The sequence below is a fragment of the Ursus maritimus genome, unplaced genomic scaffold, assembly GCF_017311325.1.
Source record: "Ursus maritimus isolate PB19 unplaced genomic scaffold, ASM1731132v1 scaffold_35, whole genome shotgun sequence".
In the NCBI taxonomy this organism is placed as follows: Eukaryota; Metazoa; Chordata; class Mammalia; order Carnivora; family Ursidae; genus Ursus; species Ursus maritimus.
This window is the reverse complement of record NW_024426119.1, coordinates 27,596,282-27,621,084: the sequence shown is the minus strand read 5'-3', so window position 1 is coordinate 27,621,084 and position 24,803 is coordinate 27,596,282. Positions and strand designations below refer to the sequence as shown.

Here is a 24,803-nt window from a genome sequence, read left to right as displayed (position 1 = left end):
CGATTCTTCCTCCTCCTCCTCCTCAGAGGGAACCTGCCACTTCCAGCTGCCCTGCCCTCCCTTTTAAAGGGCAACTTGCCCACGCCGGACCTCAGCTCCAGCCTGCTCCCACCTCGGGCTCAGCTGGTCCATCACCCTGTCCGCGCTTCTGCTGGTGCCCTGTAGCTCCCCCAGAGAGACGCGCCCCGAGATGGAGAGCAAAGCACTGTTCCTGGTGGCCCTCGGCATGTGGCTCCAGAGTCTGACCGCCACCCGCGGAGGGGTGGCCGCCGCCGACAGTAAGTTTTGCCCGTAGACTACCCTCCACCCTCAGACTCCACTTTGGCCACTTCCACACGTTATGAGGTTGAAAAGAGGAAGTCGAAAGGGGTTGCAGATGCGCACCGGAGACTTTCCTAAACTGAGCGCCGGCCCAGAGAAGAGTCAACGGGCTGGGATCCGGGAGGGATAGGCAGAGAATTCCCCCTCTGATCTCCTTGGAGCCGTTCCCGCGCTGTCCCTTCCAATCTGGCTGAGGCGGTGTTTCCGGGTCCTTAGACTCGGAGAGGAAGAGTAGGGGGCAGCTCGAGGGGCGGGACGAGAGAGATCAGAGGAAGGGCTTAAATGGCGGTGATCGGCAGCGACTTCCTCCCTCGAGGACCCTGGAATGAAAGGCACGCAGGTCAAGGTGACCCTGGCGCGGCCGCAACCGCAACCGCGGCTCAGCCCTCGCCTATGGGAGCGCGGGTAGAGTGGATCCTTCTCTTAGAGAAGCCGACCCGAGGGGGTGCGGACGGGGGCGGGCGGGAGGCGATGTCCGCATCTCGGGAGCACTGGCCACTCGCTCTCGGCGTCTACACGGTGGTGGGGGACTGGGACGCGTGGCGCCGAGTCCCGCGGACTCAGCTTCCTGTACGCGTTCGGGGGTCCGGGAAGCTCTCCAGCTTCCATCCTTGCACGCGCCGCTCTTCTTAGCACCCAGAAAACCTAGCGAAGGGCTGCCTTCCTAAAAACATGGCGCGGAGGCCAGCAGTCTGTGGCGCCGGCTTGGGAGTTACACGGTTTGCGTTTGGCTACCCTTGGAGTCCTCCGGTCCGAGTCCCGCTCCGACGCCCGGCCTCGCTGAGTCCTCCAGCACGTGGGGCTTCCGGAAGCCGCCGCGTGAACCCTAGTCACTGCCCGGCGCCGCCGGCTCGTCATCACCGTTAAAGCATTACGGGAGAGATGCGAACAGGGGCAGTCCTCGTACCTTGAACCGTGCTTGGTTCACCGAACATACAACAGCAATATAAAGGCAACTGAAGCAAATCATAAAAGGCAACATTTTCTTCTCCATTTGTGGTGAAATTGCAGTTAAGGCAGTGTCGCTTGGATGTGCTTGGTTCAAGTTATAGTCGAGTTTGTCCACGACTTTGCAGCTGAAAGTTTATTTCAGCGGCGGTTGTAAAAGAACATTTTTGTTAAATTTATTTTAAAAATGTAGATTTCATCAAGTCTGATTGGATAAAAAAACCAATATCTGGAGGTTCAGTAAAAAAAAGCCTTAAATATCTTAGTGACATGTTCGCCTCCATAATTTTTTTTTAAATTTATTTTGAGAGAGGGAAAGGGAGAGAGAGAGCACGTGTGAGCTCGCACAAGGCGGGGAGGGGGGAGAGGGAGAGGGAGAGGGAGAAGCAGACTCCTGGATCATGACCTGAGCTAAGGCAGAGGCTTAACGAATGGAGCCACCCAGGAGCCCCTGTTTTTACTGGCTTCTTAGAAGTTCAGGACCCTAAATTCCTGGTCTAGTTAGTGTCACCTTTCTGGGTTTAGATTCCTCAACTCAAAAATGAGGAGTTCAGGCCACACTCAAAATTCTTAGGCTCCTCTAATTCATACTCTTCGATTTAAGTGGACGCTTTGCAATCCATGAATTAATTGGATTTTAACCAATGCATGCTTTAGCTAGCTGTAAATGTATCAAGGGAGCAATCTTTTTTTTAAATAATTTTAAACTTTATTTTTTAAGATTTTATTTATTTATTTGAGAGAGATAGAGACAGCCAGTGAGAGAGGGAACACAAGCAGGGGGAGTGGGAGAGGAAGAAGCAGGCTTCCAGTGGAGGAGCCTGATGTGGGGCTCGATCCCAGAACGTTGGAATCACACCCTGAGCCGAAGGCAGAGGCTTAATGACTGAGCCACCCAGACGCCCCTAAACTTTTTGTTTTTTAAGAGAGACTGAGCCTGAGCATGAGGAGAGAATGAGAGTGAATCCTAAACAGGCTTCACACCCAGCCTGGGCTCCATCTCCAAAGCCTGAGACCTTAACCTGAGCGGAAATCAAAAGTTAGATGCACAAGGGACTTAACCACCTAGGCGCCCCTAGGGAGGAATCATTTTTAAGGAGACTTGAAATTAATCCCTCTTATCCTTCCCTCCTACTCTCACTCCACCACTCCCTCCCTTTATATTATGCTTCTCCCATCACAGCAAATTTCCACCCCTTTCTCCTCCAGATGAATTCATCTAGGAATACAACAATTTCAGACGCAAGAGTTATGAGTGTGAGAGCATGGTAAACAGCACCACTCTGGGCTGTGACTTTACTTATTCTGAATTTTTTTTTTTTTCCTAAGAAGAATGTGAGGCTAGGAGGCACTCACTGCCCTTAGGCTCTTTGTTCTTGAAGCCACGTCAGTCTGCAGGCCCTCGTTAGGAAACTAGAAGAGCTAGACAAGGAGCATATGGATCAGTACTCAGTAGCTGCGATTCTATTTGACCTGCCATAGTGAATTTCCAGGCTAACATCTAAGTTAAATGTGATGGGTGATGACAGCAAAATAGCTGATACCATTTGCAAATGGAGCAGAACTCAGCACTGGTGTGACTGATTAATAGTAGTATTGAAAAGTGCGTGCCAGACACAGGGGTAGAGTTACAATGGAAAATTTTCACTTTCTTTCAGGTTAGTGTAGTGTATTTTTAGCTTAACCTTCCTTCTTTGCTTTGTTCCAGGAGGAGAAATTGAGCTATATAGTTTACTGCTTCTCTTTTATGAATATTTTTTTCTATAAAAATGAAAAGCAAATCTGCTTGTTAAATAAGTCAAGAGCATTGTCTGCATTGAAATATCTGAAAAGACCAACAATTCAGTCAGACAGGATATTGATTTTTTCCCCCCTCATCAAACTTTTTTTGTTCTCACCCAGTCAGTCTGGTTTTTGGCATTCTGTAGAAGCTGCATGCGTCAGGAGGTATGACCATCAATTTCAGAGAGAAGGTAAATTATTGATGAAGTCCTTTAGGTATGTGTGTGGTAGAGTAGAAACTTCAAAGAGAATTGCATCATAATTGAGCCTTGTACCTTGTCTTCATATGCACACTAATCCTATTCATCTGATAATTGTGAGATGACTTTAGCTTTCCTGGGATGCTTAATGTCCCTTCTTTTCAGAACAATAATGTATCCCTATAAATTTACCTTTGAAGCGCTTTGATCTCTCAACCTAATTTCATCTCTGTGAGTTATTATCCACATTAAGTGAATTCCTTGTCTTTGTTTATACACTTAGAATTTTAGCTACTTAATAATTTAGAAATAAAGATTACATAGTCGAGAAATGCATTAACTTGTAACTTACCCCAAATCTTACCTTAGTGCTGAATAATGACATATCTGATGGGAACCAACCAGTTGGTGTGGTGCTGCTGATATGATCTCTTAAGAAGGAATACACCTTAGGCGGCCTCCCTTCCGCTAATTTAAGGTAGCTTTAATTTCTAAGGTGACCTGATAAAAAAGATTCTGGTCCCCTTAAAGAAGATAAACCCAGAGTCATTAATACCATTTTCATGTATGGAAAACAATAATTCCCTTAGTAACAATTGAGTCAAATCAGTTCATCTGCCAGCCAAGAGCAATCCCAGTGTATATACTGGGACAACTAAACATATTGACTGACCCACATCAGTTGTGTGAGAAAGTGAAGCTTGGGAAATATATTCATCTTTAGAATGCTGAGACACTCTTACACCAGTAGTGTGAAAATTTCTATCAGAATACCAAAGAGAAGGAAAGACTGACTGTAATTGCTACTAACATTTATGATTTCATATATAGAACTGACATAGAATTGAAAATGTCTCGTAGCATATAGAGTGGTGCTGTCTTCCTGTCAAATGCTTCATTATGCTTTCTATAACTTAAAATGAAAAAGAATTTCCCTGAGAAGTGAAATAAAAATCTCCAAATACGAATTTGAGAATGTATGAATTTCCTATTTTTTTACTTAGAAGCTATGTACCCAACAGAAAATGTTAGTTGTGGAAAATTGGACCTCTCAATGGGCTATGCAGATAATCTGTACAGGAGCTATGATTTTTTTTTTTTTTTGAGAGGGAACCTTCAAGACCCGAGAGCAGAATCAGATTAAAAATTTACAATATTTTTCTTCTACTATCAGGCAAATAATGAGACCACCAGAGTACTTCCTGGTTAGAAAGGAAAAGGAAGACCTACATCTTCAAGTAAGATGGAAGGCAAAGTGTATTTTTGATGGGTCAGTGGCTTTCAAGTGCAATTTTGCTATTTGAAAATGAAAAAAAACCCTTAAGTATCAATAGTTTACCACAGCTATTATTTGAATAAATTATTTTGGAATGTTCAGGTGCTAGAAGTGTGTGTGTGTGTGATCAACATGTCACCTATAATGAATTACTTAAGGAGTTTTAGAAAGTAATTAAAAAGGAAAATGTTGACCAGTGCTCAGCCTGATTTGAATTCCTGTACATTCACTATACTATATCATTCTTATTTTCACTTTTTGGCCTGGCTTTTGCAATATTATTTGAAATTATAGATTTTCAGCATTTGAATTGTGAAAAGAGGAAGTTTAGATTAAGAAATTAGACGGACCAATTATTTATCTTCTGAGTGTTAAATAGAGAAATCCAAAAACTACAAATTATTACCTTATAGTAAATAGTTTTTAATTTTTTTACTTGTTAAGAAATTAAATAATTTCCCCTAATATAACTTCCCTTTGACTTGCTCACTTTGTGTAAGAATTTGACTTTATTTGAAATACAATTTACTTCAAGCATTCACTGTAGTATTAAATGAAGATTTATCAAAATTTAGATTTATTGTCAAGAGAGTCAAAAGGTTGGCTGAAGTTTTATTTCTCTCCTTATTCACTTTGGGGTTGAGTATGAAGAGTCAAAGTGGATTCTTTCCCAAATCTGCTTTGCTGTAGTTTTTTAAGCTTTGACTTTGTGTGAAAGACTGCAAAGACAAGAAATATTGGAAAAGAAATATCTGCAAAAAGAATTAACCAGTTCAGGGGCTCCTGGATGGCTCAGTCAGTTAAGCATCTGCCTTTGCCTCAGGTCATGATCGCAGGGTCCTGGGATTGAGCCCTGTGTTGGGCTCCCTGCTCAGTGGGGAGTCTGCTTCTCCCTCTCCCTCTGTTGCTCCCCCTGCTTATGCGCTCTCGTGCTCTCGCTGTCAAATAAATAAATAAAAATATTTTTAAAAAATGAATTAACCAGTTCACACATAGCACAGGTATTTCTGAACAAACCACTGAATGATTTTTTAAAACATTTTTTAACTGATGTACCTTGCTATGGGGGTGGGAATAATTTTATACAAAAATTTACTTGGGCTTCCAACTTTTGTAATTACTAACATTTAAAAAAATTATCCTAGTGAAAAGGAAACAAGCTTTCCTCAAGCCTATTATATAATATTTTGGGAAAACATTTCTTTGATGTAACCAGAGATTGAAAGAGGATGAAATAATATATGAAATAAGTGGGACTTCACAATGCAAGAGCCATAAGCCGATGTTCTTTGGGAGAATGAGTTTTGAATTATAACCAAGAGACCTGGATTTTGGTCTCTGTCAACTTTGATCACCAATCGAGGATTAGTCATTCTCTTTCAATCTACATATATTTAAAAAAAATAGAAACAAAAATAGCACTGGTGGTAGTTGCTTATAAACCTAAAACATACCATTCCAGCAAATAAAACGAACAGCCTTCCAATTAGCCACCTATCCAATTTTCCCTTTTCAGGAATTACAGGAGGAAGAGAGTTTATAGATATTGAAAGTAAATTTGCTCTAAGGACCCCTGAAGACACAGCTGAGGATACTTGCCACCTCATTCCTGGAGTGACAGAATCTGTGGCTAACTGCCACTTCAACCACAGCAGCAAAACCTTTGTGGTGATCCATGGCTGGACGGTAAGACAGTCTCTTTAGGAAGGAGCAAATTGGGGTAGACCAGGCATCCTGCCTGACTGGTTTGCTATCTTTATTGGGAACCCTGTGATGAGTCTCCATATCCTGTATGGAGATTGTTTTCCAATGCCTTGTTTTCCAATGGCTTTCCAAAGCTTGTTTTCCAATGGCTTTACTTTAAACTTGAGTGCAGGCAATTCTGGCTTGGGGTGGGGATTGTGGAATCTAAAATCATGGGTTCATGAGTACTTCCTCCAGGTAGTGCCATCCTTCATTTTACCATGGTACCTAGTTGGTGTCCTCGAACCAGACATTCTTGTGAGGTGGGAAAACAAGCCTTTGCTCAACTACAGAGCAGAATGTAGGTTATGATTTTAGGAAACCAGTGGAAACCTGGCAAGGTCCTGATTCATGCAGCACATCACCAAAGGTCCTTTCCTAAGGGAAAACCTGTCAGAGAGAGGAGGGGATTGGAGTGGAGTGAGGAACTATTGATTTTGGTTCTGGCTTTGCCATTTTCCAACTCTGTGATGTGATTGATGCTACTTCTCATCTCTGGGCCTCAGTTGACTGAGGTGTAAGACAAAGAGGTTAGACTCTACTTCCAGAATTCTCCAGTTGTAAACTTTAGGGAACTTTTCTAGAGATGAAAGAGGGTTAGCCAGGGAAATATCATGCAAAATGATTAGAAAAAGTGAAAACTGTGGTTACATTTACTTTTCCTTTTAAAGAATAAGAATAGGTGATGGGGATTAAGGAGTGCACTTGTTGTGATAAGCACCAGATGTTGTATGGAAATGTTGAATCACTAAATTTTACATGTGAAACTGTGTGTTAACTAACTGGAATTTAAATAAAAACTTTTAAAAAAAGAAAAAAAAAAAGAATATGATTAAAGTAGTGACTTCTAAGTATGCCAGACAGTCACTTTCCACGGTGGAGTTCTTAGCTACTTCAGTTGGTAATATTTTAAAACCCTAGTGAGCAGATTTCATTTTTTATATAAAAAGGACTTTTTTAAGATGGGAAGTTAAAGAGAAATAGTCCTGCCATTATGTCAGAGCTAATAGACACTAAATAAATTCTAATGAGATAAATTAGAGAATGACTGATAGACTTCTAGTCTCGATTTCTTTTCCTGTGTAACTTAAGTGCCTTTCTTAATTAACAATCCAGGACAATTGCTATAACTTTTATGGAGGTGAAGGCAACTACTAACAGAATTTACATGGATGTTTCTTCAAAAAAATCTATTTACTAGAGTTAACATAATAAATTATATATCTTATGATAAAAATAAATATTCAAATTCTTAACATAGATGTTTTTACGTTTTAAGAGATTTAAATAAGAGGAAGTAACCATTGGTAGTTTTAGAGACATTTTGGTTGTACACAGAACATTAAATACTTTTCAGAAAAGTATAGTAAGCGTAATAAACATTTTATATGACAGAATAAATTGAATATCTCAGATATCTCAATCTTATCCCTAAGAGAACTTGATACTTGAGGAATTTTTCAAAAGCATAGTTCCTTCTCATGCAAAGATGACATGACTAACCCAGTCTCAGTAGAGAGTGCCAATTTTATCATTGGTCCTCCTGCCCACTAAGCCCACCATATTCTTCACATTGTGTGTCCTGACATTTTGAGAGCCTGAGCTCAGAGGCTAGGCCACTAGCTATGAAACTGAGTTTCATCATAAAGAGCTGTTTAGCCTATGCAATAACTAATCCAGCCACACTGGGTAACTGATCTCAGCTTATCGCAGTGGACTGTCTGGCTGGTTCAGTTGGACCACCTGGAATGAGTGGCCAGAAGGGCTTCAGTTCAGCTGTGTGTCTGAGAATCAAAGATTTTAAAAATTTGTGGTGATTTAAGGAACCTCAGGAAAAAAAACCCTAGTAAATAATGCCTTTTTAGGATTAAAGAGGGTGAGTACTTGGATTTTCCACGCCTTTGTTGTTCAGGGCTACTAACAGCAGTATTTTATGTCGAATTAAAAAAGAAAGGATTAGAATAGTTTTTAGGCAGTTAATAAAAGTATCAGTCACTGTAGGACTAAGTTGGGTTACTTACTCTTTCACAGATTGCCTAACTTGGAAACATTGATAATGCTGAAAAAATTATAATAGGGGCTTAGAGCAAACAAGATTTTTTGCCTTATCTGAGGTAAACTATTTAGCAACTCAAGGTCATAGGACACAGGGAAATGAAGAAGTTCTGTGCCTTTGCCGTGGAAAATCCGAAAGAATGCTTAGCATGTAGTGTGCATAGAACACATCCCAGAAGGCAGCTTAGACACAGCTGTCCTGGAGCTTTGCCACCTGCTTAGGTTTCATAGAGCAGAGTGTTAAGTACAGAATTCTCATTGTGGTAGGAGGTCCTCATGCCTGGCTGAAAGAAGGCGTGGTTAACATTGCATTCTGAAGAACTGACATCATCGTCTCTTGAAAGGCAAAGGGTGGCAAACCCCCAACATCTAAGACAGGAGAAGGGGAGACAGGACCAGTTCATCAGGGTTTGGGGCTTGGTGGAGTTCTGACTTGTTCCCTCAATGACCCAGGCTGCACATAGACTTTTTAAAGCAACCTCTAGCTGAGACAGGTTCAAAGAAGGTTTAAATGAGTTTCTAATGGACTAATATCACCTTTATACCTTTTCTTTTTTTCTCTTCATACTTGAAATGGCAATAGATTTAGAGCTGGTATTACATCACTGCAAATAGATTGGGAATCAAAATGGTTACAAGAAGACATTTATGAGGTGGCAGGTAACCAAAATCATCTGAACTCAAACCCTTTGTTTTATTGGTGGCCTACAAGGTTAAAACAGTGCCTGCGTTCGTACAAGTAATTATTGGAATAGCTGGGACTGAAAGCAAAATCTCCTGAGTTCCAGGTTTGCTTTTTCCTACCAGAGAGCACAGCTGTGAAGTGAAAAATTGTGCAGTTGCTAGTGTCAGGAGTGAAGTGAGATCTCATGTTTTGATAGTTTTAGTCTAGAAAATAAACTAAATAAAATGGAAGCATAAATCGGAAAGAATCTGCTGTATAAGATCAAAATTCCAAATGAAGTCCCTTGATTTGATAATTCATGACTCCTACTTTTGTTACTGGAATTAATCTAAGAAGAATATAGGTTTTATAGGTCTCCCCTGACAAGCTACCTTAAAAATGTATTTGAGAACCTTCTTTGTTGAGTACATATTTAAGTAACCTTTACTATGCCTACAACATGATTTTCTCTCAGGTCATAGTAGGGGTGGGGAGATTTGGGGATTTGAATCAGGTTACTGCTACGTTGAAGCAAGATGATACACAATTTTACAATCTGCAGTGTTTAAGTGTGTTTTAATTATTTTAAAGTATGCATCTTTGCAAAGGTGTCCAATGTCCTCTCTGGAAACGTAAAATAAAATTTTACATAAATAGAATTAACCTGAGAACTCTTACAGTTCTTTTGACTCTGAATTTGGGAGCCTTTTTAAAATAAGAAGCAAAGAATTACAGTTGGAAGTCTCCTTATCTCCAAACAGGGCCAATCTAATAATTTGGGAATTGTGACTATTAAATCTCATTAATTTCCACTCTGATAATTAAGAATTGGAGAGAATTATTAAAAAAAAAAAAATCTAAGCCAAAGCTGATCATTTGCTTATGTATTAACAAAGAGATTGCTAAATGAATTTACCTTCTGTTAGGATTAGTATGTTTGAAACTATTTTTTTCATTAGTACATCAAACGTTTTATATAAATGACTCTTTATAAGAAAAAAAAGGTGCATTCACATCCTCCAAAATAATGTGGTTGGGAAAAATTTACAGGCTAATTGCAAGTAATTAAATTAAATATATTTTGAATATATTCAGAATTATAGATTCTGCTGCAGAATTTTAACTTATTCAGATTGATCTTTTATATAAATTATTGGTTTTACAGAATTTATAAAACAAGTTTTTAAAAATCGGTAGTGCAAACCTAATCTGCCATTCCTCAGTTCAACACATTCCTTCTTTGGCATACTCAAATTTGCCTCAGTAGAGGCAGGCACAAGTCTCTGAATACACTTTTGCATGGTTTGGGTTATCTTTCTGAGCCACTGGGCTTCCTTTCAGGTTTGTTTGGTCGTTTTCTTTCCATTTAATGTAGGTGTATTAGGCTGACATACCTATAATACGTTGCAGGTGGGTATTTTAGGAAAGCTTGTATCATCCTCTTCAGGTGACAGGAATGTATGAGAACTGGGTGCCAAAACTTGTGGCTGCCCTGTACAAGAGGGAACCGGACTCGAATGTCATTGTGGTGGACTGGCTGTCGCGGGCCCAGCAGCATTATCCAGTGTCTGCAGGGTACACCAAGCTGGTGGGAAAAGATGTGGCCAAGTTCATCAACTGGATGGCGGTAAGACTGGGGGAAGAAGCCTTATGCGTCCAAAACTAGCGTCTTTGCTAGTACTGAACAAAATGGTGGTCTTGATTCCTTTTCACTTAAATATAAATATTTTCTGGGGCAACTCAAATCTTCAGAATAAGCACAGGCATTTTTTAGCCAGAAAGCAGCATGGTGATAAGAATGATAAAACTGTAAAGTCAAGGCATAGTCCTGCCCTGCCGTGTCCTTTGATATTCTCATAGTGAATAGATCTGGTGAGACCAAGAACTAAGTGGGCAGAGCAGACAAAAGCTTTTTATTTCAGGGCAGAGGAAAGATGTCATGTGTAGCCAAATCCTTCTCTACCACTTGGCTGGCACATGGAAATCCTGTCCTGCATTTGACCCATTAAAATACCAATCTTTTTCATGAAAAGTTAATACTACCCACTCCATAGTGTAGATTAAAGATCCAGATTTTTGTTGAGGGTTAGATAGACTGATAGATTTGAGCTAGGAAGAAAATGGCAGGAAAGGTCTGTAGACTATGAGGTGGCTATGGGTCAGGAGTTCTGATTTAGCTTCCACTTTATCCACTTGTATTCTCCGATGTCATCCCCTGAAAATTACCTTTGAAAAGTATCTTAGGGTTGGCTGAAAGAAAGTTAATACTCTGACAGGGCCAAATTATTTAAGCCAGATACTTGAAGATAAAAAATAATCTCTGTTTATTAGACTGGTCATTAAAAGATAAAAGTTCTTTTCTTCACCCTTTTGCTTATCAGGAAAGTGAACCTGGCAAATTAGATCACCTGCCTGAGCCTCAGACTTCTCATAGGTTGAATAAAGAGGCTGGACCATATGTACCTATGGTTCTTTCTCCCTGTAATATTTCCTGGTTTTAAGTCATTTTCTGACTAACCTTAAAGAATAAAGTGATGTAGGGTATTTAGAGTAGGGAATAATGAGTTGAAGTTAAATATATATTTAATATATTTGTGTGTATTTACATATAGCTTATCTACATATAGTTCACATATATATACATATATCTACATATAAATATGTAGCTACACACATACATTCATACATATATTTTCAGATCTGTGGAAATTCAGATTTCCATACACTTTGATTTCAGATGGATGGGAAAACTTTCTAACTTAAATATGTTTTTAAAGAAAGAGAAAATCTCAACACTATAGACTGATCTAGAACACAAAATTAAAATAAGTAGTGTTTAATTTTCAGCATTGCCTGTATTTCAAAAACAATACTTACATATTTTTTTCCTTTTAGCTTTGATCTTTTGTACAGAACTGTAAGAACCCCTTTTTCTTTTTCTCTTCCAAAGGAGGAATTTCACTATCCTCTGGACAATGTCCATCTCTTGGGATACAGCCTTGGAGCCCACGCTGCTGGCATTGCAGGAAGTCTGACCAATAAGAAGGTCAATAGAATTACTGGTAAGAAAGCAGTGCCAACTACTGGGTGTTTACCCCAAAGATACAGACGTAGTGAAGAGAAGGGCCATATGCACCCCAATGTTCATAGCAGCAATGTCCACAATAGCTAAATCGTGGAAGGAGCCGAGATGCCCTGCAACAGATGACTGGATTAAGAAGTTGTGGTCCATATATACAATGGAATATTACTCAGCAATCAGAAAGAATGAGTTCTCAACATTTGCTACAACATGGACGGCACTGGAGGAGATAATGCTTAGTGAAATAAGCAGAGAAAGACAACTATCATATGATTTCTCTCATCTATGGAACATAAGAACTAGAATGATCAGTAGGGGAAGAAAGGGATAAAGAAAGGGCGGGTAATCAGAAGGGGGAATGAAACATGAGAGTGTAAGACGTCTACAAAATCTGCATCATCGGGAGAAAGGCGACTTGGAGCTTCTGCATATTCAAAGTTAGGTCCAGCTGAAAAAAATAATAAAAAAAAAAAAAAAAAAAAAAAAAAAAAAGAAAGCAGTGCCAGTAGTCTTATCACAGAAGAGTTGAGATGCCTGTCATTCTGAAAGAGAATCAGAATGTTTGTCAAATACCCATATGTGTCTGGTGTTCCTTTGTGTTTGCCCAGCAAACACAGCAAATTATCTCATGGGAGGGCTTTTTTTTTTTTTCTGGAGTAGGATAGAATACGGACCCTTGCTCTCCTGGGCTTACTTCCTACTGTTAGAAGAGAAGTAGAGCAGAGTTAAGCACAGAGAGCTCAGTGGAGTCCCTGGGAAGCTCATTCCCCTCCTCCCTCTGCTCTGTGCTTTGCTGATGTATTGCACGTACGTCATCTCTCACATCAGTGAGAAGAAGGGCCAACACTAGAGGCTATTTGGAGAAAGGAAGACAGTCAACCAGGGCATTCAAATGATGAACAATCGAATGCTAAGGTGATACTAATTGAGGCCAAAACGAATGGGAATTTAAAAATCTGTGAGGCCTCTTCTTTTTTTTTTTTTTTTTTTGCATTAAGGCCTAGATCCAGCTGGACCTAACTTTGAATATGCAGAAGCTCCAAGTCGCCTTTCTCCCGATGATGCAGATTTTGTAGACGTCTTACACACATTCACCAGAGGGTCGCCTGGCCGAAGTATTGGAATCCAGAAACCAGTAGGACATGTTGACATTTATCCTAATGGAGGCACTTTTCAACCTGGATGTAACATTGGGGAAGCTATCCGTGTGATTGCAGAGAGAGGCCTTGGAGGTAAATACGATTTAGAAGTTAATTAAATGTCGGGGCGCCTGGGTGGCTCAGTCATTAAGCGTCTGCCTTCCGCCCAGGGCGTGATCCCAGGGTCCTGGGATCGAGCCCCACATCGGGCTCCTCTGCTGGGAGCCTGCTTCTTCCTCTCCCACTCCCCCTGCTTGTGTCCCTCTCTCTCTGGCTGTCTCTCTGTCAAATAAATAAATAAAATCTTTGAAAAAAGAAGTTAATTAAATGTAAGTTTCACACTTAATTCTTATTGATCCAGTCTCCTACCCATTCCCCACAAGTATGTAGATTTAATATACACATTTAATCAAGAAATGTTTCTGAAGAAGCTATCATATTCAGCACAATCCCTTTACAGCCTTAGTACTGCCTTTGGTCAGACAGACAGATATGTTTTCTTTTATGTATTATATTGTAGACTACACTGAGTACTGAGCTTCCAGAAATAAAAGAAGAGAAAGGTGAGAGCTACACAAGAAACCTCCATTGTGTTGGATAATAGCAGCATAAAATGATAATGAGCCACATGTTGTTATACTTTGAATATGGTTGTGAAACCATAAGAGTTATTGTTAATTAGTCCAAATTTCTTTCGTCAATCTTTTAAAGAGATGTACAAATAAGAAACAAAGGGCTCTTGGGTGGCTCAGTCTGTTAAGCATCTGACTCTTGGTTTTGGCTCAGGTCATGATCTCGTGGGTCATGAGATCCAGCCCTGAGTGGGGCTCTGCCCTCAGTGGGGAGTCTGCTTAAAGATTCTTTCCCTCTGCCCTTCCCCTCACTCATGCACATGTGTTCTCTCTCTTCTTAGCTTTCTCTAAAATAAATAAATAAATCTTTAAAAAAATAAAATAAATCACCATTCTCTAACAATAAATATTCCAAAATTTAAAGAAGATATAATTTAATATTATCTTTTTTTTAAAAGATTTTATTTATTTATTTGACAGAGATAGAGACAGCCAGAGAGAGAGGGAACACAAGCAGGGGGAGTGGGAGAGGAGGAAACAGGCTTCCAGTGGAGGAGCCTGCTGTGGGGCTCGAACCCAGAATGCCGGGATCACGCCCTGAGCCGAAGGCAGACGCTTAATGACTGAGCCACTCAGGCGCCCCATAATTTAATATTATCTTAATGTTTACTTCAATAATCATGTTCGTGTTAAATTTATAATTTAAGGGATCTTTTCATCCTTTGTGGGCAATGGAACCTACCTATAGTCAATATGCTCAGGTTTTTTGTGCATATGTTATAGAAATTACAGCTTAATATTACTATTTTCAATAGTTATAAAAGCTTATGGTAAGAGGTACACTTTTATTACATTGCTAATTATTTCTGTGGTTCATTTGATGTAAAAATTGTTAGTGAGACAACCTCCAATTATACATAATATCTATGATAAAATACTATTCACTTAACAATTCTGCCTTTTATGATGTTTCTAGAAGCATGTAGAAATGTCTTATGTTTTCAATATAAGAGAAGGATGTGACAAACTGGGGGAAATCAACTTCTACCTTGATTGTCTCTTATTATATCTTCATAAACATACATAAGACAGCAGAAAAGGCAAAAGTTCTCTGAAAATTTGCAATTTTGACACTCAGAAAGAGATGAGACACTGCCACCAAAAATACCTCCTTAAATAGGACTTACACTCAAGCAGTCATAGGACTAGATCCTTAGGTAATTTTATTCTGAAACTAGTTCAGACATACAGGATGAAACACTCATTGTGGACACTCATGGAGTTGAATTTTCTTTGTGCCTCATTTTCCCCAGATGTGGACCAGCTAGTGAAGTGTTCCCATGAGCGCTCCATTCATCTCTTTATTGACTCTCTGTTGAATGAAGAAAATCCAAGCAAGGCCTACCGGTGCAATTCAAAGGAAGCCTTTGAGAAAGGGCTCTGCCTGAGTTGCAGAAAGAACCGTTGCAACAACTTGGGCTATGAGATCAATAAAGTCAGAGCCAAAAGAAGCAGCAAAATGTACCTGAAGACTCGCTCTCAGATGCCTTACAAAGGTAGGCTGGAGGATGTTGTGAATAAAGAAAATAAATTCCATCCTATTTCTTATTGCTCATTGCATCACATGTACTGCGTCTGTCCATTGCAACAGAGGTAGCGAAACGGTATTACTCAACCCTGAACCCTCACTTGTATTTCCGTTGGTAGAGAGGGAGTTACCCTGGTCCATTTAACTGAAGCTCCTAATTCCCATTGCCAGTAAGGCCCAGGGCGCAACCTGCACTACCCTATGCAGCAGCCTTGCTTTCCACCCTCCTCTGCCATTATGACCACTCGCGTGGGCCAGCCCATTAGTACCAGGCTGTGAGCTAATGTAAAACCATCCATCTTTCCAGGGTCAGCAAGCTAACTATAGGCCAAATCCAGCCCATCGCCTGCTTTTGTAAAGAAAGTTTTATTAGAAAACAGCCACACACATTCATTTTTGTGTTGACTAAGAGTGCTTGTGTGCTACTGCAGCAGAGTTAAGTAGTTGGGACAAAGACTGTATGGCCCACAAAGCCTAAATTATTGCTATTTGGCCCTTCACAGACAAGAGTTTACCCACTCCTAAAGTTTGCTTTAAGTGAGGGCAAAAACTACCTGTATTTTAAAATTCAGCTATTTCTGGGAGGGAAGAATATATCAGACCTCAAAATATTTCCATTTTGTCATGAATTTGTACAGTTGAATTTCAGACTTGTTTAGAGCGAGATTTATAGGGATTGAAGGGAAGCGAGAGGAGATACCAAGGAAATCTGGCAAGAGGAACTAAGACCAGAAAAGCTAACTTATGTGGAGTCCAGGTGGAAGTCTGAGGGAAAGGATGATAATTGAAGTACGGTTTTCCAAGGTAAAATATATCTGACGGAGGCAACTATTTGTAAGGTGGTTTGTTAGAACCTCCATAGTGGTGTATTTGGTGGCCCCAAGGTTTGGAGCAGCAATAATTCAAGGGAACCTTTTAAGCAATGAGGAAACCCTTAGTTTTTCTGACTCTTCAGAATGAGAAAGTGGGTGTGAGGTATAGAGGAGACTGGAATCTTCTGAAGACTCATCCCCAGGCGTCCTGCTTGTTGCTATGCAGTGCTCCATCACTATTCTTGGGGATACTTTGGCAGTCTCCACTTCCCCTGCTGTGGTCTGTGGTGATGCCTGCAAGGGCTCCATTCAACCCCAAACTCTGTTTCTCTTCACTGTTAGTAGCTGTATGTTAAACCTGCTGCTGTTCCTATCTCCTTAACCTCCCCCATCCCATTTACTCAGGGTTTTTAGTAGAGATGGCATGAGCAGGGAGGAAATGTAGAAGTTCAATTATCTGCTTCCAGAGGTTCTCCCTAATTACAGAACACGTTAAGAACTAGCAGTCTTTATGGCCTCACTGATGATTCAATGAATAAGTTTGATTGTGAGCCTACTATAATACCTACTGTGTGCTAGATGGTGGGGGGATAAAGAGGATAAACGTGATCTTCTGACCTGAGGGAATTTACACATAGGGTAGGGAGTCAGACGTACCCATAAAACATGAAGAAACAGTCACATACAGTGTCCCATTAACAAATGCCAAATATGCTCTGTATAGATATCCGGGGACAAAGATGGCCAAGAAAGGGTAGAGTTCTTGGAGAAAGAATCATGGGTATTTCAGCTTCTCAATTTGATCTCCCTTGTGTCCCATCAAAGATGATTACTTTCTAGGACTACTTAACAATTCATATGCACCTGGGTTCCTCCTATCTGCTACAACCACACTTTCCTGAAAGGGAGTGGAATGCAAGGTCTGAAGTTTCTAGTAACAAACACTGTGCAGACATGAAGAAATCTTTCCAAGCTACACTGGTAGTCATGTGTGAACACTTCCTATTTAATGGATCAGAATTCTGTGGTTCTGAGTTGCCTGCTTATCTGGGGGTGGTGGTGTTTCCATAAAAACTGATCAGCACTTGTTCCAATTTTCTCCCTACAGTCTTCCATTACCAAGTAAAGATACATTTTACCGGGACTGAGAGTGATACACAGACCAACCAGGCCTTTGAGATCTCTCTGTATGGCACTGTGGCTGAGAGTGAGAACATCCCTTTTACCCTGTGAGTAGCCGCAGGGCATTACCTCCAGCATGTGGGTTGATCATGGTACTGTTACCTGCTATAACCATTGGTCCTTAGAGCAGAAGATGAGTAGAACACTTGGAAAAGAAATAGTCATCAGATTTTTTAAAAAACTTTATGGCAAACGATATTCATTACATTGGTACATATAATAGCATGGATTAGAAACAAAATAAGTACCCAACATTGAGGCAGTGGTTAAAGTTTAAAGTCAATGAAATCAATCTAGCTTCTTTTTTTTTTAATGAAAATTTTTTATTATATTATGTTAGTCACCATACAGTACATCCCTGGTTTCTGATGTAAAGTTCGATGATTCATTACTTGCGTATAACACCCAGTGCACCATGCAATACGTGCCCTCCTTACTACCCATCACCAGCCTATCCCATTCCCCCACCTCCTCCCCTCCGAGCCCTCAGTTTGTTTCCCAGAGTCCCTAGTCTCTCATGGTTCATTCCCCCTTCTGTTTACCCCCCTTCATTCTTCCCTTTCTTCTACCGATCTTCCACTTCTTATGTTCCACAGATGAGAGAAATCATATGATAATTGTCTTTCTCTGCTTGACTTACTTCACTTAGCATTATCTCCTCAAGTCCCATCCATGTTGCTGCAAATGTTGTGCAATCGCTCTTTCTGATGACTAATATTCCATTGTATATATGGACCACATCTTAATCCAGTCATCTGTTGCAGGGCATCTCGGCTCCTTCCACAATTTAGCTATTGTGGACGATGCTGCTATGAACATTGGGGTGCATATGGCCCTTCTCTTCACTCCGTCTGTATCTTCAGGGTAAATACCCAGTAGTGCAATGGCTGGATCACAGGGTAGCTCTATTTTTAACTTTTTAAGGGACCTCCACACTATTTTCCAGAGTGGCTGTACCAACTTGCATTCCCACCAACAGTGTAAGAGGGATCCCCTTTCTCCACATCCTCTCCAACATCTGTTGTTTCTTGCCTTGTCTATTTTTGCCATTCTAACTGGTGTAAGGTGGTATCTCAACGTGGTTTTGATTTGAATTTCCCTGATGGCTAATGATTTTGAACATTTTTTCATGTGTCTGTTACTATTTGTATATCTTCATTGGAAAAGTGTCTGTTCATATCTTCTGCCCATTTTTTTGATTTATTTGTTTCCCGTGTATTGAGTTTGAGAAGTTCTTTGTAGATCTTGGATACCAGTCTTTTATCTGTAGTGTCATTTGCAAATATATTCTCCCATTCCATGGGCTGCCTCTTCGTTTTTTTGACTGTTTCCTTGACTGTGCAGAAGCTTTTTATCTTGATGAAGTCCCACGAGTTCATTTTTTCTTTTGTTTCTCTTGCCTTTGGAGATGTGTCATGAAAAAAGTTGCTGTGGCCGATGTCAAAGAGGTTGCTTCTAAAACTGTAATTATAGAAAACTAGGTACAACATGGCAAGAAATGGAAAGTAAAATATGAAGTAAAGAAAGAATAGAGAATTATATGTATCTTATGACTTTAACAAAGTAAACATGTTCACATAGCGATATAGATTGAAAGGGGATATATGAAAATGAATATAAATGTCTCTGAATGATTGATTTATGGATTTTTTTTCTTAAGAGTTGTATTAAATAGTTCATATTGTTAGTGTAAAATTTAGAATAGATTAAAAGGGTGTAGATATCTTTTAAAATACCCTGAATGCCATTGATCTTCATTTTGAGTATTTTGCTGGACATTTTTTGCATTTTTAAAATATCTCCCAAACAATAAAGCTATTTATTTATATCTTGGGAGGAAGAAAAATGAGAAAAATAAAACACTTGTTTCCAGAACTAACCAAATACGCTGATTTTTGCTTCAGGTCTGAAGTTTCTGCGAATAAGACATACTCCTTTCTGATTTACACGGAGGTGGATATTGGGGAACTGCTAATGTTGAAACTCAAATGGAAGAGTGATTCATACTTCAGCTGGTCAGACTGGTGGAGCAGCCCTGGCTTTGCTATTGAGAAGATCAGAGTAAAGGCAGGAGAGACTCAAAAAAAGTAATTAAATTTATTTTTCTCCATTCACTTTAGACTCACTGCATCCTTACCTAGGGATAAGTTCAGGTGGAGCTTTAGTAAGCTTTTTCTTTAAGACTATATCAACTAGATAATTATACCTATAATTCTGGGGAGGAGTGTTCTTTTATTATCATACTATCGAAGTAATAGTATTTCTGAATTTCATGGAAAGAAACTATAAGCCATTAATTGATCACAATTATTGAGTGAGAGCTGAGATTTTAAGTTGAGGATCTCAGCTTCTCATTTAGCACTGTTTCTTGCAAGCACAAAACAGTTATGGAAAGAATCTCAGAGATGTTACTTTGACATTCAAAGATTAAAATCAGCTCTTAGAGAAGAACGAAAAGGTAATCTCATTCTGTCTCCCCACCCCACCTCACGTATATCTATAAATTAATTGCATAGAGAGCCCCATAGCATTTAAGACTTTTATACTAAATGTACAGGGATTTTGCAAACTATAGTGTGCCATTGTTGTTAATAAAAATGACTCCTTAAGTTAGGATTGATAAATTTTTTCTCTTTGGTCATTTTCTTTCATAACAAAGCAAAACAAAAACACAAAAAACAGGTTGTGGATGGAGAGGCTATGCAGAGCATTTGTTTCTCTAGCAGGCCAGTTGAAGGATGGTTTGTGAATTCCCTAATGCAGATACGAGGAAGTGGTAAAGTTGATCTTGTGTCACCTCGTGGTGAAAGCTTTGTGATTTTAAGGCTGCTCCAAGCTGTTTATGTGCCTGTCTAGACTGATTAACTCTATTGTTGAACAGTGGGTTAGGCCCTCAAATAACTCTCTGGTTCAGATGTGTTGCTGACCAGAATGGCCTGACTTTAAACAGTTTATTGAAAATATCAAAGTAATGAATCCTAGTGATCAGGTAGGATTTAAACAGCCCTGATCGAACCATATATTTTCAGTTGTTTCTCTTTCCCCATATGACATGTTCACATTCATTTTCTTCTACAGGGTAATCTTCTGTTCCAGGGAGAAAGTATCTCATCTGCAGAAAGGAAAGTCATCTGTGGTATTTGTGAAATGCCATGACAAGTCTCTGAAGAACAAGTCTGGCTGGTGAGCATCAGGGGCTGAAGTTCCTTGGGTATCCTGAGCTTGCACTTAGGGACACTGCTGCATACGTCTCTCTTCATCCCGTAACTAAAGACTTGCACTGATTCTTGGGGCTAGAATCTTCAGGTGCTCTTTCTTAGCCCTTCCATATACACCTTGGCCTGGCCCATTTGTTTTTGGCAGTACTTCCTCTTTTTTCATTCTCTTTCTGTTCTATATTTTCCTTTTGCACTACCACAAAATCTTTACCGCTGCTTTTTTCTGTACTGCATCCCTGCTACCTTTACGGAGCCTGTGTTCAGAGTGTACAACACAGTAGTCGTCATTGTGACTGTGGGCATAGCCGTTCCAGGGGAGCAAAACATCAGCGGCAGCACATAGTCCTTCTTGGTGCCCCAGGTGGCAGCCGACTCCAGGACAGAGAGCCAAAAAGGGGAAGCTACCAAGCCTCCATCTCAAAATCCCCAACGATGTGGAGATAATGGAGTTAGAATTTAGGAGATGATCTTCTTTTCCGTCTCAAAACAATACCCTGGCTCTTTTCTACCAAACTTTAAGACTAATCCATATGGCAGCTGTCAGCTAAATCTTTCCAGATCAATACTAAGTGGAGATTAAGCATGTGACCCTCTCTCTCCCCTCCTGAATTCTCACATTATCTCACTTTTATTTCTCTGCTCATTCTCCTGCCAGATACCAAGTTCTAATGGGTTACAAGTATAAAGGAGAAAAGCTTAGATCATGTCATACAAGCCAGGGAAACAAGAAACAATGCGAAAGGCTGGTACAACATTATCCAGAAATAGAAAAAATAATTGCTTCTGGTTTGTCCTCTGGTTTGTCTTCTCTCAGTTAACATTTATTGACAAAAGTACAGAATAAGAGTTGCCTAATCAGAAAAGCATATTAAAGACCCTATGTGGAATATCTCTATTATTTTAAATTTCTATTTTATGTTGTAATTTATCCATGGATAATTATGAATTATGGATAAATTAGGAAAAATAGGCAAAAATAAAATCACTGTGACTCTATCCCCCAGGGATAACTCCCAATTAACATTTAAATTTATATTCTTTCAGACCTTCTCAACGCATATATAATATTAATATTTTTTCATTTTTTTTACAAAAATGGAATTATGACATACACTTTGAACAATAAGATTGAAGCCATTTGATTAAAAACATTAATGTGGGAGCACTCAAGATAAACTTAAAATGGAAAATAGTTGATGGTATTGAGCCAGAATAACTGAATTTTTATCGAAGTGGAGACTATTCTACTCAGAGGTTCATTGCTTTGTTTTCCCTCCTCACAAATATGAGATAATTTCATATTTGCTTCAACTTTTAGAAGTGACTCCTCTGTGAAGTTTTATACATGTATTTATGTCACATACAAACATACACAAACACTTGTACACCTACATTTTCCCCAAATCATCCACAACTTTAAATCTATATGGGAATGTAAAAAGAAAACCTGAAAATTTAGGAAATATCTCCAGCTGTTTTAAAAGTATTTCTGGTCATATTATTTATGTAAGTCATAATCATTTACCTGAGAAAGTCTAGTGATACATTCCTTGTCTGATTATAGGATTACTGAGACCACAGATATTTGGGTGGCTTTTCCTTATGCATCTGAACTTTATCTAGGAATTATGAATCATACTAATAACATTCTGCAGTTTCTCTCTTCTGTCACCAAATTAATCGAAAGTTCTCTGTCTCTTATCTTCTGATATAACTCTTTAGAGGACTCATATCACAAGAAAAGAAAAGAATCAGGCATTTCATTTGACAAGTTTTAGAATTAAGAAGTCTTCTTAAATCATATCTTCTTTGAAATAATTTGGTTCAGTCTTCTGAAAATGATAGTCCTTATTGGAACATGGCTAAGTAGATCTTAGAGTGTCTTTCATGCCCCCAAGCCTGCCCTTATCCATGTCTGATTCATTATCCACATATCCCCTGGGTATGTACTCACAACCTTTGTCCTGAACTTCCAGTTGAATAACTTTTTCATCATGAAGGTGGGAGGGGAGAGTGTTGTAAAACACTAAGCAAATAATAAATTGCCCTTCCTCTACTTTTTCTCAGAACCTGGGCAAATCTGCAGAAGGAAGAACAGCATATGAATTCCATGAAGAATGAAATAACTTTTTACAAAAGATGCCCAGTGCTTTGGGTGTTTCAAAGAGAATTTTCCTGAGTATTAATCCCTAATCAGTAATTAATTAGTTATTTTAGGATACAGTCTCAAATACCCAAAAAAGTGGCTAATTCAGTTTGAGGAATATAGTGGCCAAATAGCACATCTTCTAACATTAAAAGATTGCAGATTTGAAAATCACTGTTTTGTCCTTTGAGAAAGAAATAAGAACCAATTTGGCTCATGGTAATGTAATAAGCCTTCTTTATCTGGTGAGTTTAACCACAGCTTAAAATTGAGTAGAATCTCATTTTTTAATTGGAAGTCTGCATTTTCTGGACTGATACCGTCTCAAAGTTTTCTCCAAGTCTGAATATAGAAAATATTTTTTTTTTTTTTTTTTTGGTGACATGAGTTGGACCCATTTACTTACTAGTCAAGACACCTGACTTTTTTGGAATGGTTCTTCTCTTGCCATTGGGTGCTGTGTTGTCCAGGAGTTAACCAGGGACTAGTGACTTGGAGAGAGGAATAGAAAATGAAGTTGATAAATCACTGAAACTCTAAACCCTCCCTGAAGCTGGTTGCATCATTGCTAAGTTACAAATTAAAAGAGATATAAAATTTAGACCAATTCAGTTTTAATAGGCTTTAATCTCTACCCGCCATTTGCCTCAAGATTATATTTTAACATTGCTTTCTATGTTGGTGTTTTAAATGAGCCTGTTATTGTCAGCTGACACATAATTTTAACTATGGGGAAAGAAAATGATACCACAATTTCATTAATCAGATTTCTGAACTTATATTCATCAATTTGAAGTCATTTAATATCTCATAGACACTGTTCAATTTTAGGTTTATCTCAGTCATGCTTCAATCATTCTTTGAGCATGTCTCTTTCTTCCGTGGTTTTAGTAAGAAAATATGTACTCAAGGTCAAATTTTACAACATGCAAACTCCTATAAATTTTAGACAAGGGCCATTGTTACTAAGTTAAGAGGTGAAAAAGTATATATCCATAAACAGTGCTTAAAACCAAATTGGAAAATTAAAAGAATCCTCAATTGCCATAGCCACATGAAATGCCACGAGAGGTGTTATTTTTAACTAGTCAAGAGTGAGCGAACAGATAAATATATCTATTTATAAACTAGATAGCATATTTTCAGAATGATCTTCTATATATTAATGTAAATTGCTAAGGAAGTAAAATGTCTCGAAGATTATTGCTGGGAATCCAAGCTGTGAACATGTGTGGCTATCTAAACATATTACTCACATATGAAGCCCCACATGTACATTTATTATTCAGCATAGCTTGGAAAATAAATAATCAAGAGATACAGTATTAGGACATATTGGACTAGAAATTATTCCAGAGGTGCCAGAACTTCAGCCTTTCATTTCAGAAATATGGTTATACCTCTACAAAGTAGGATGAATGCTGTGATTGTCAGCCAACTTGGAATGAATTTTCTCTAAAAATAAAATATTGTGAGATTTGTTGTTGTCATCCCCCTTTATTGCTAATTCATTAATTTTCTGGATTTGGGTTTTGAACAGGGTGTGTAAACTTGAGAAAATATGGATCCAATCAGTGTATGGCCCTAGGAACTCTGGCTTCTACAGACTTCATTATATATATATTAGCAATGCTTTGGCTTTAAATGTTATTTATTAGCTGTAAATATATGTGTGTATGAGCAAAGGGAAATTGTATATTGGAAAGGTTGTGGCTAACTGCATTTATAGACATGTGGTGCTAACTTTGTACATGTCTTTGTCAATGACAGTCTCACTGGGCCAACTTACTCTGATGAAATAATACCATAAAGTAGACTTTTTTTTTTAAAGAAAAATTAACTATGTTAAGAAATGGAATCTGCTTTTAATAAAATTGACAAAATTTTATTAACACTAAGTCATTATTTTGTATTGTTTTAGTTCCCTAAAAAGATATTTATTCTTAGGGCAAATTCATTCAGCACATTTTTACTGAGTAAAATTACTCTATTTGGTAAAAAATATAGCTTCTAAAAATTACAATGCACATTATATTTTATTTTTATATTTACATTTGTACAAAGCCTTAGAAATC

At 38.9% G+C, this 24,803-nt stretch overlaps 1 protein-coding gene across 1 annotated transcript; it reads left to right on the top strand.

Moving 5' to 3' along the window:
* LPL (lipoprotein lipase) lies at positions 1-24,210 on the top strand. The gene is made up of 10 exons (XM_008705916.2): positions 1-278; positions 6,044-6,213; positions 10,437-10,616; positions 11,940-12,051; positions 13,070-13,303; positions 15,096-15,338; positions 17,291-17,411; positions 19,269-19,451; positions 20,443-20,547; positions 22,650-24,210. Coding segments are annotated over exons 1-10 (1,437 nt in total). The 5' UTR covers positions 1-190; the 3' UTR covers positions 22,651-24,210.
* The last annotated feature ends 593 nt before the right edge of the window (positions 24,211-24,803 follow it).

Coding starts and splice junctions, on each gene's coding strand:
- LPL (XM_008705916.2), top strand. CDS start 191: ATGGAGAGCAAAGCACTGTTCCTGGTGGCCCTCGGCATGTGGCTCCAG. Junction 6,214..10,436: donor TGGTGATCCATGGCTGGACG/GTAAGACAGTCT, acceptor CATCCTCTTCAG/GTGACAGGAATGTATGAGAA. Junction 10,617..11,939: donor AGTTCATCAACTGGATGGCG/GTAAGACTGGGG, acceptor TCTCTTCCAAAG/GAGGAATTTCACTATCCTCT.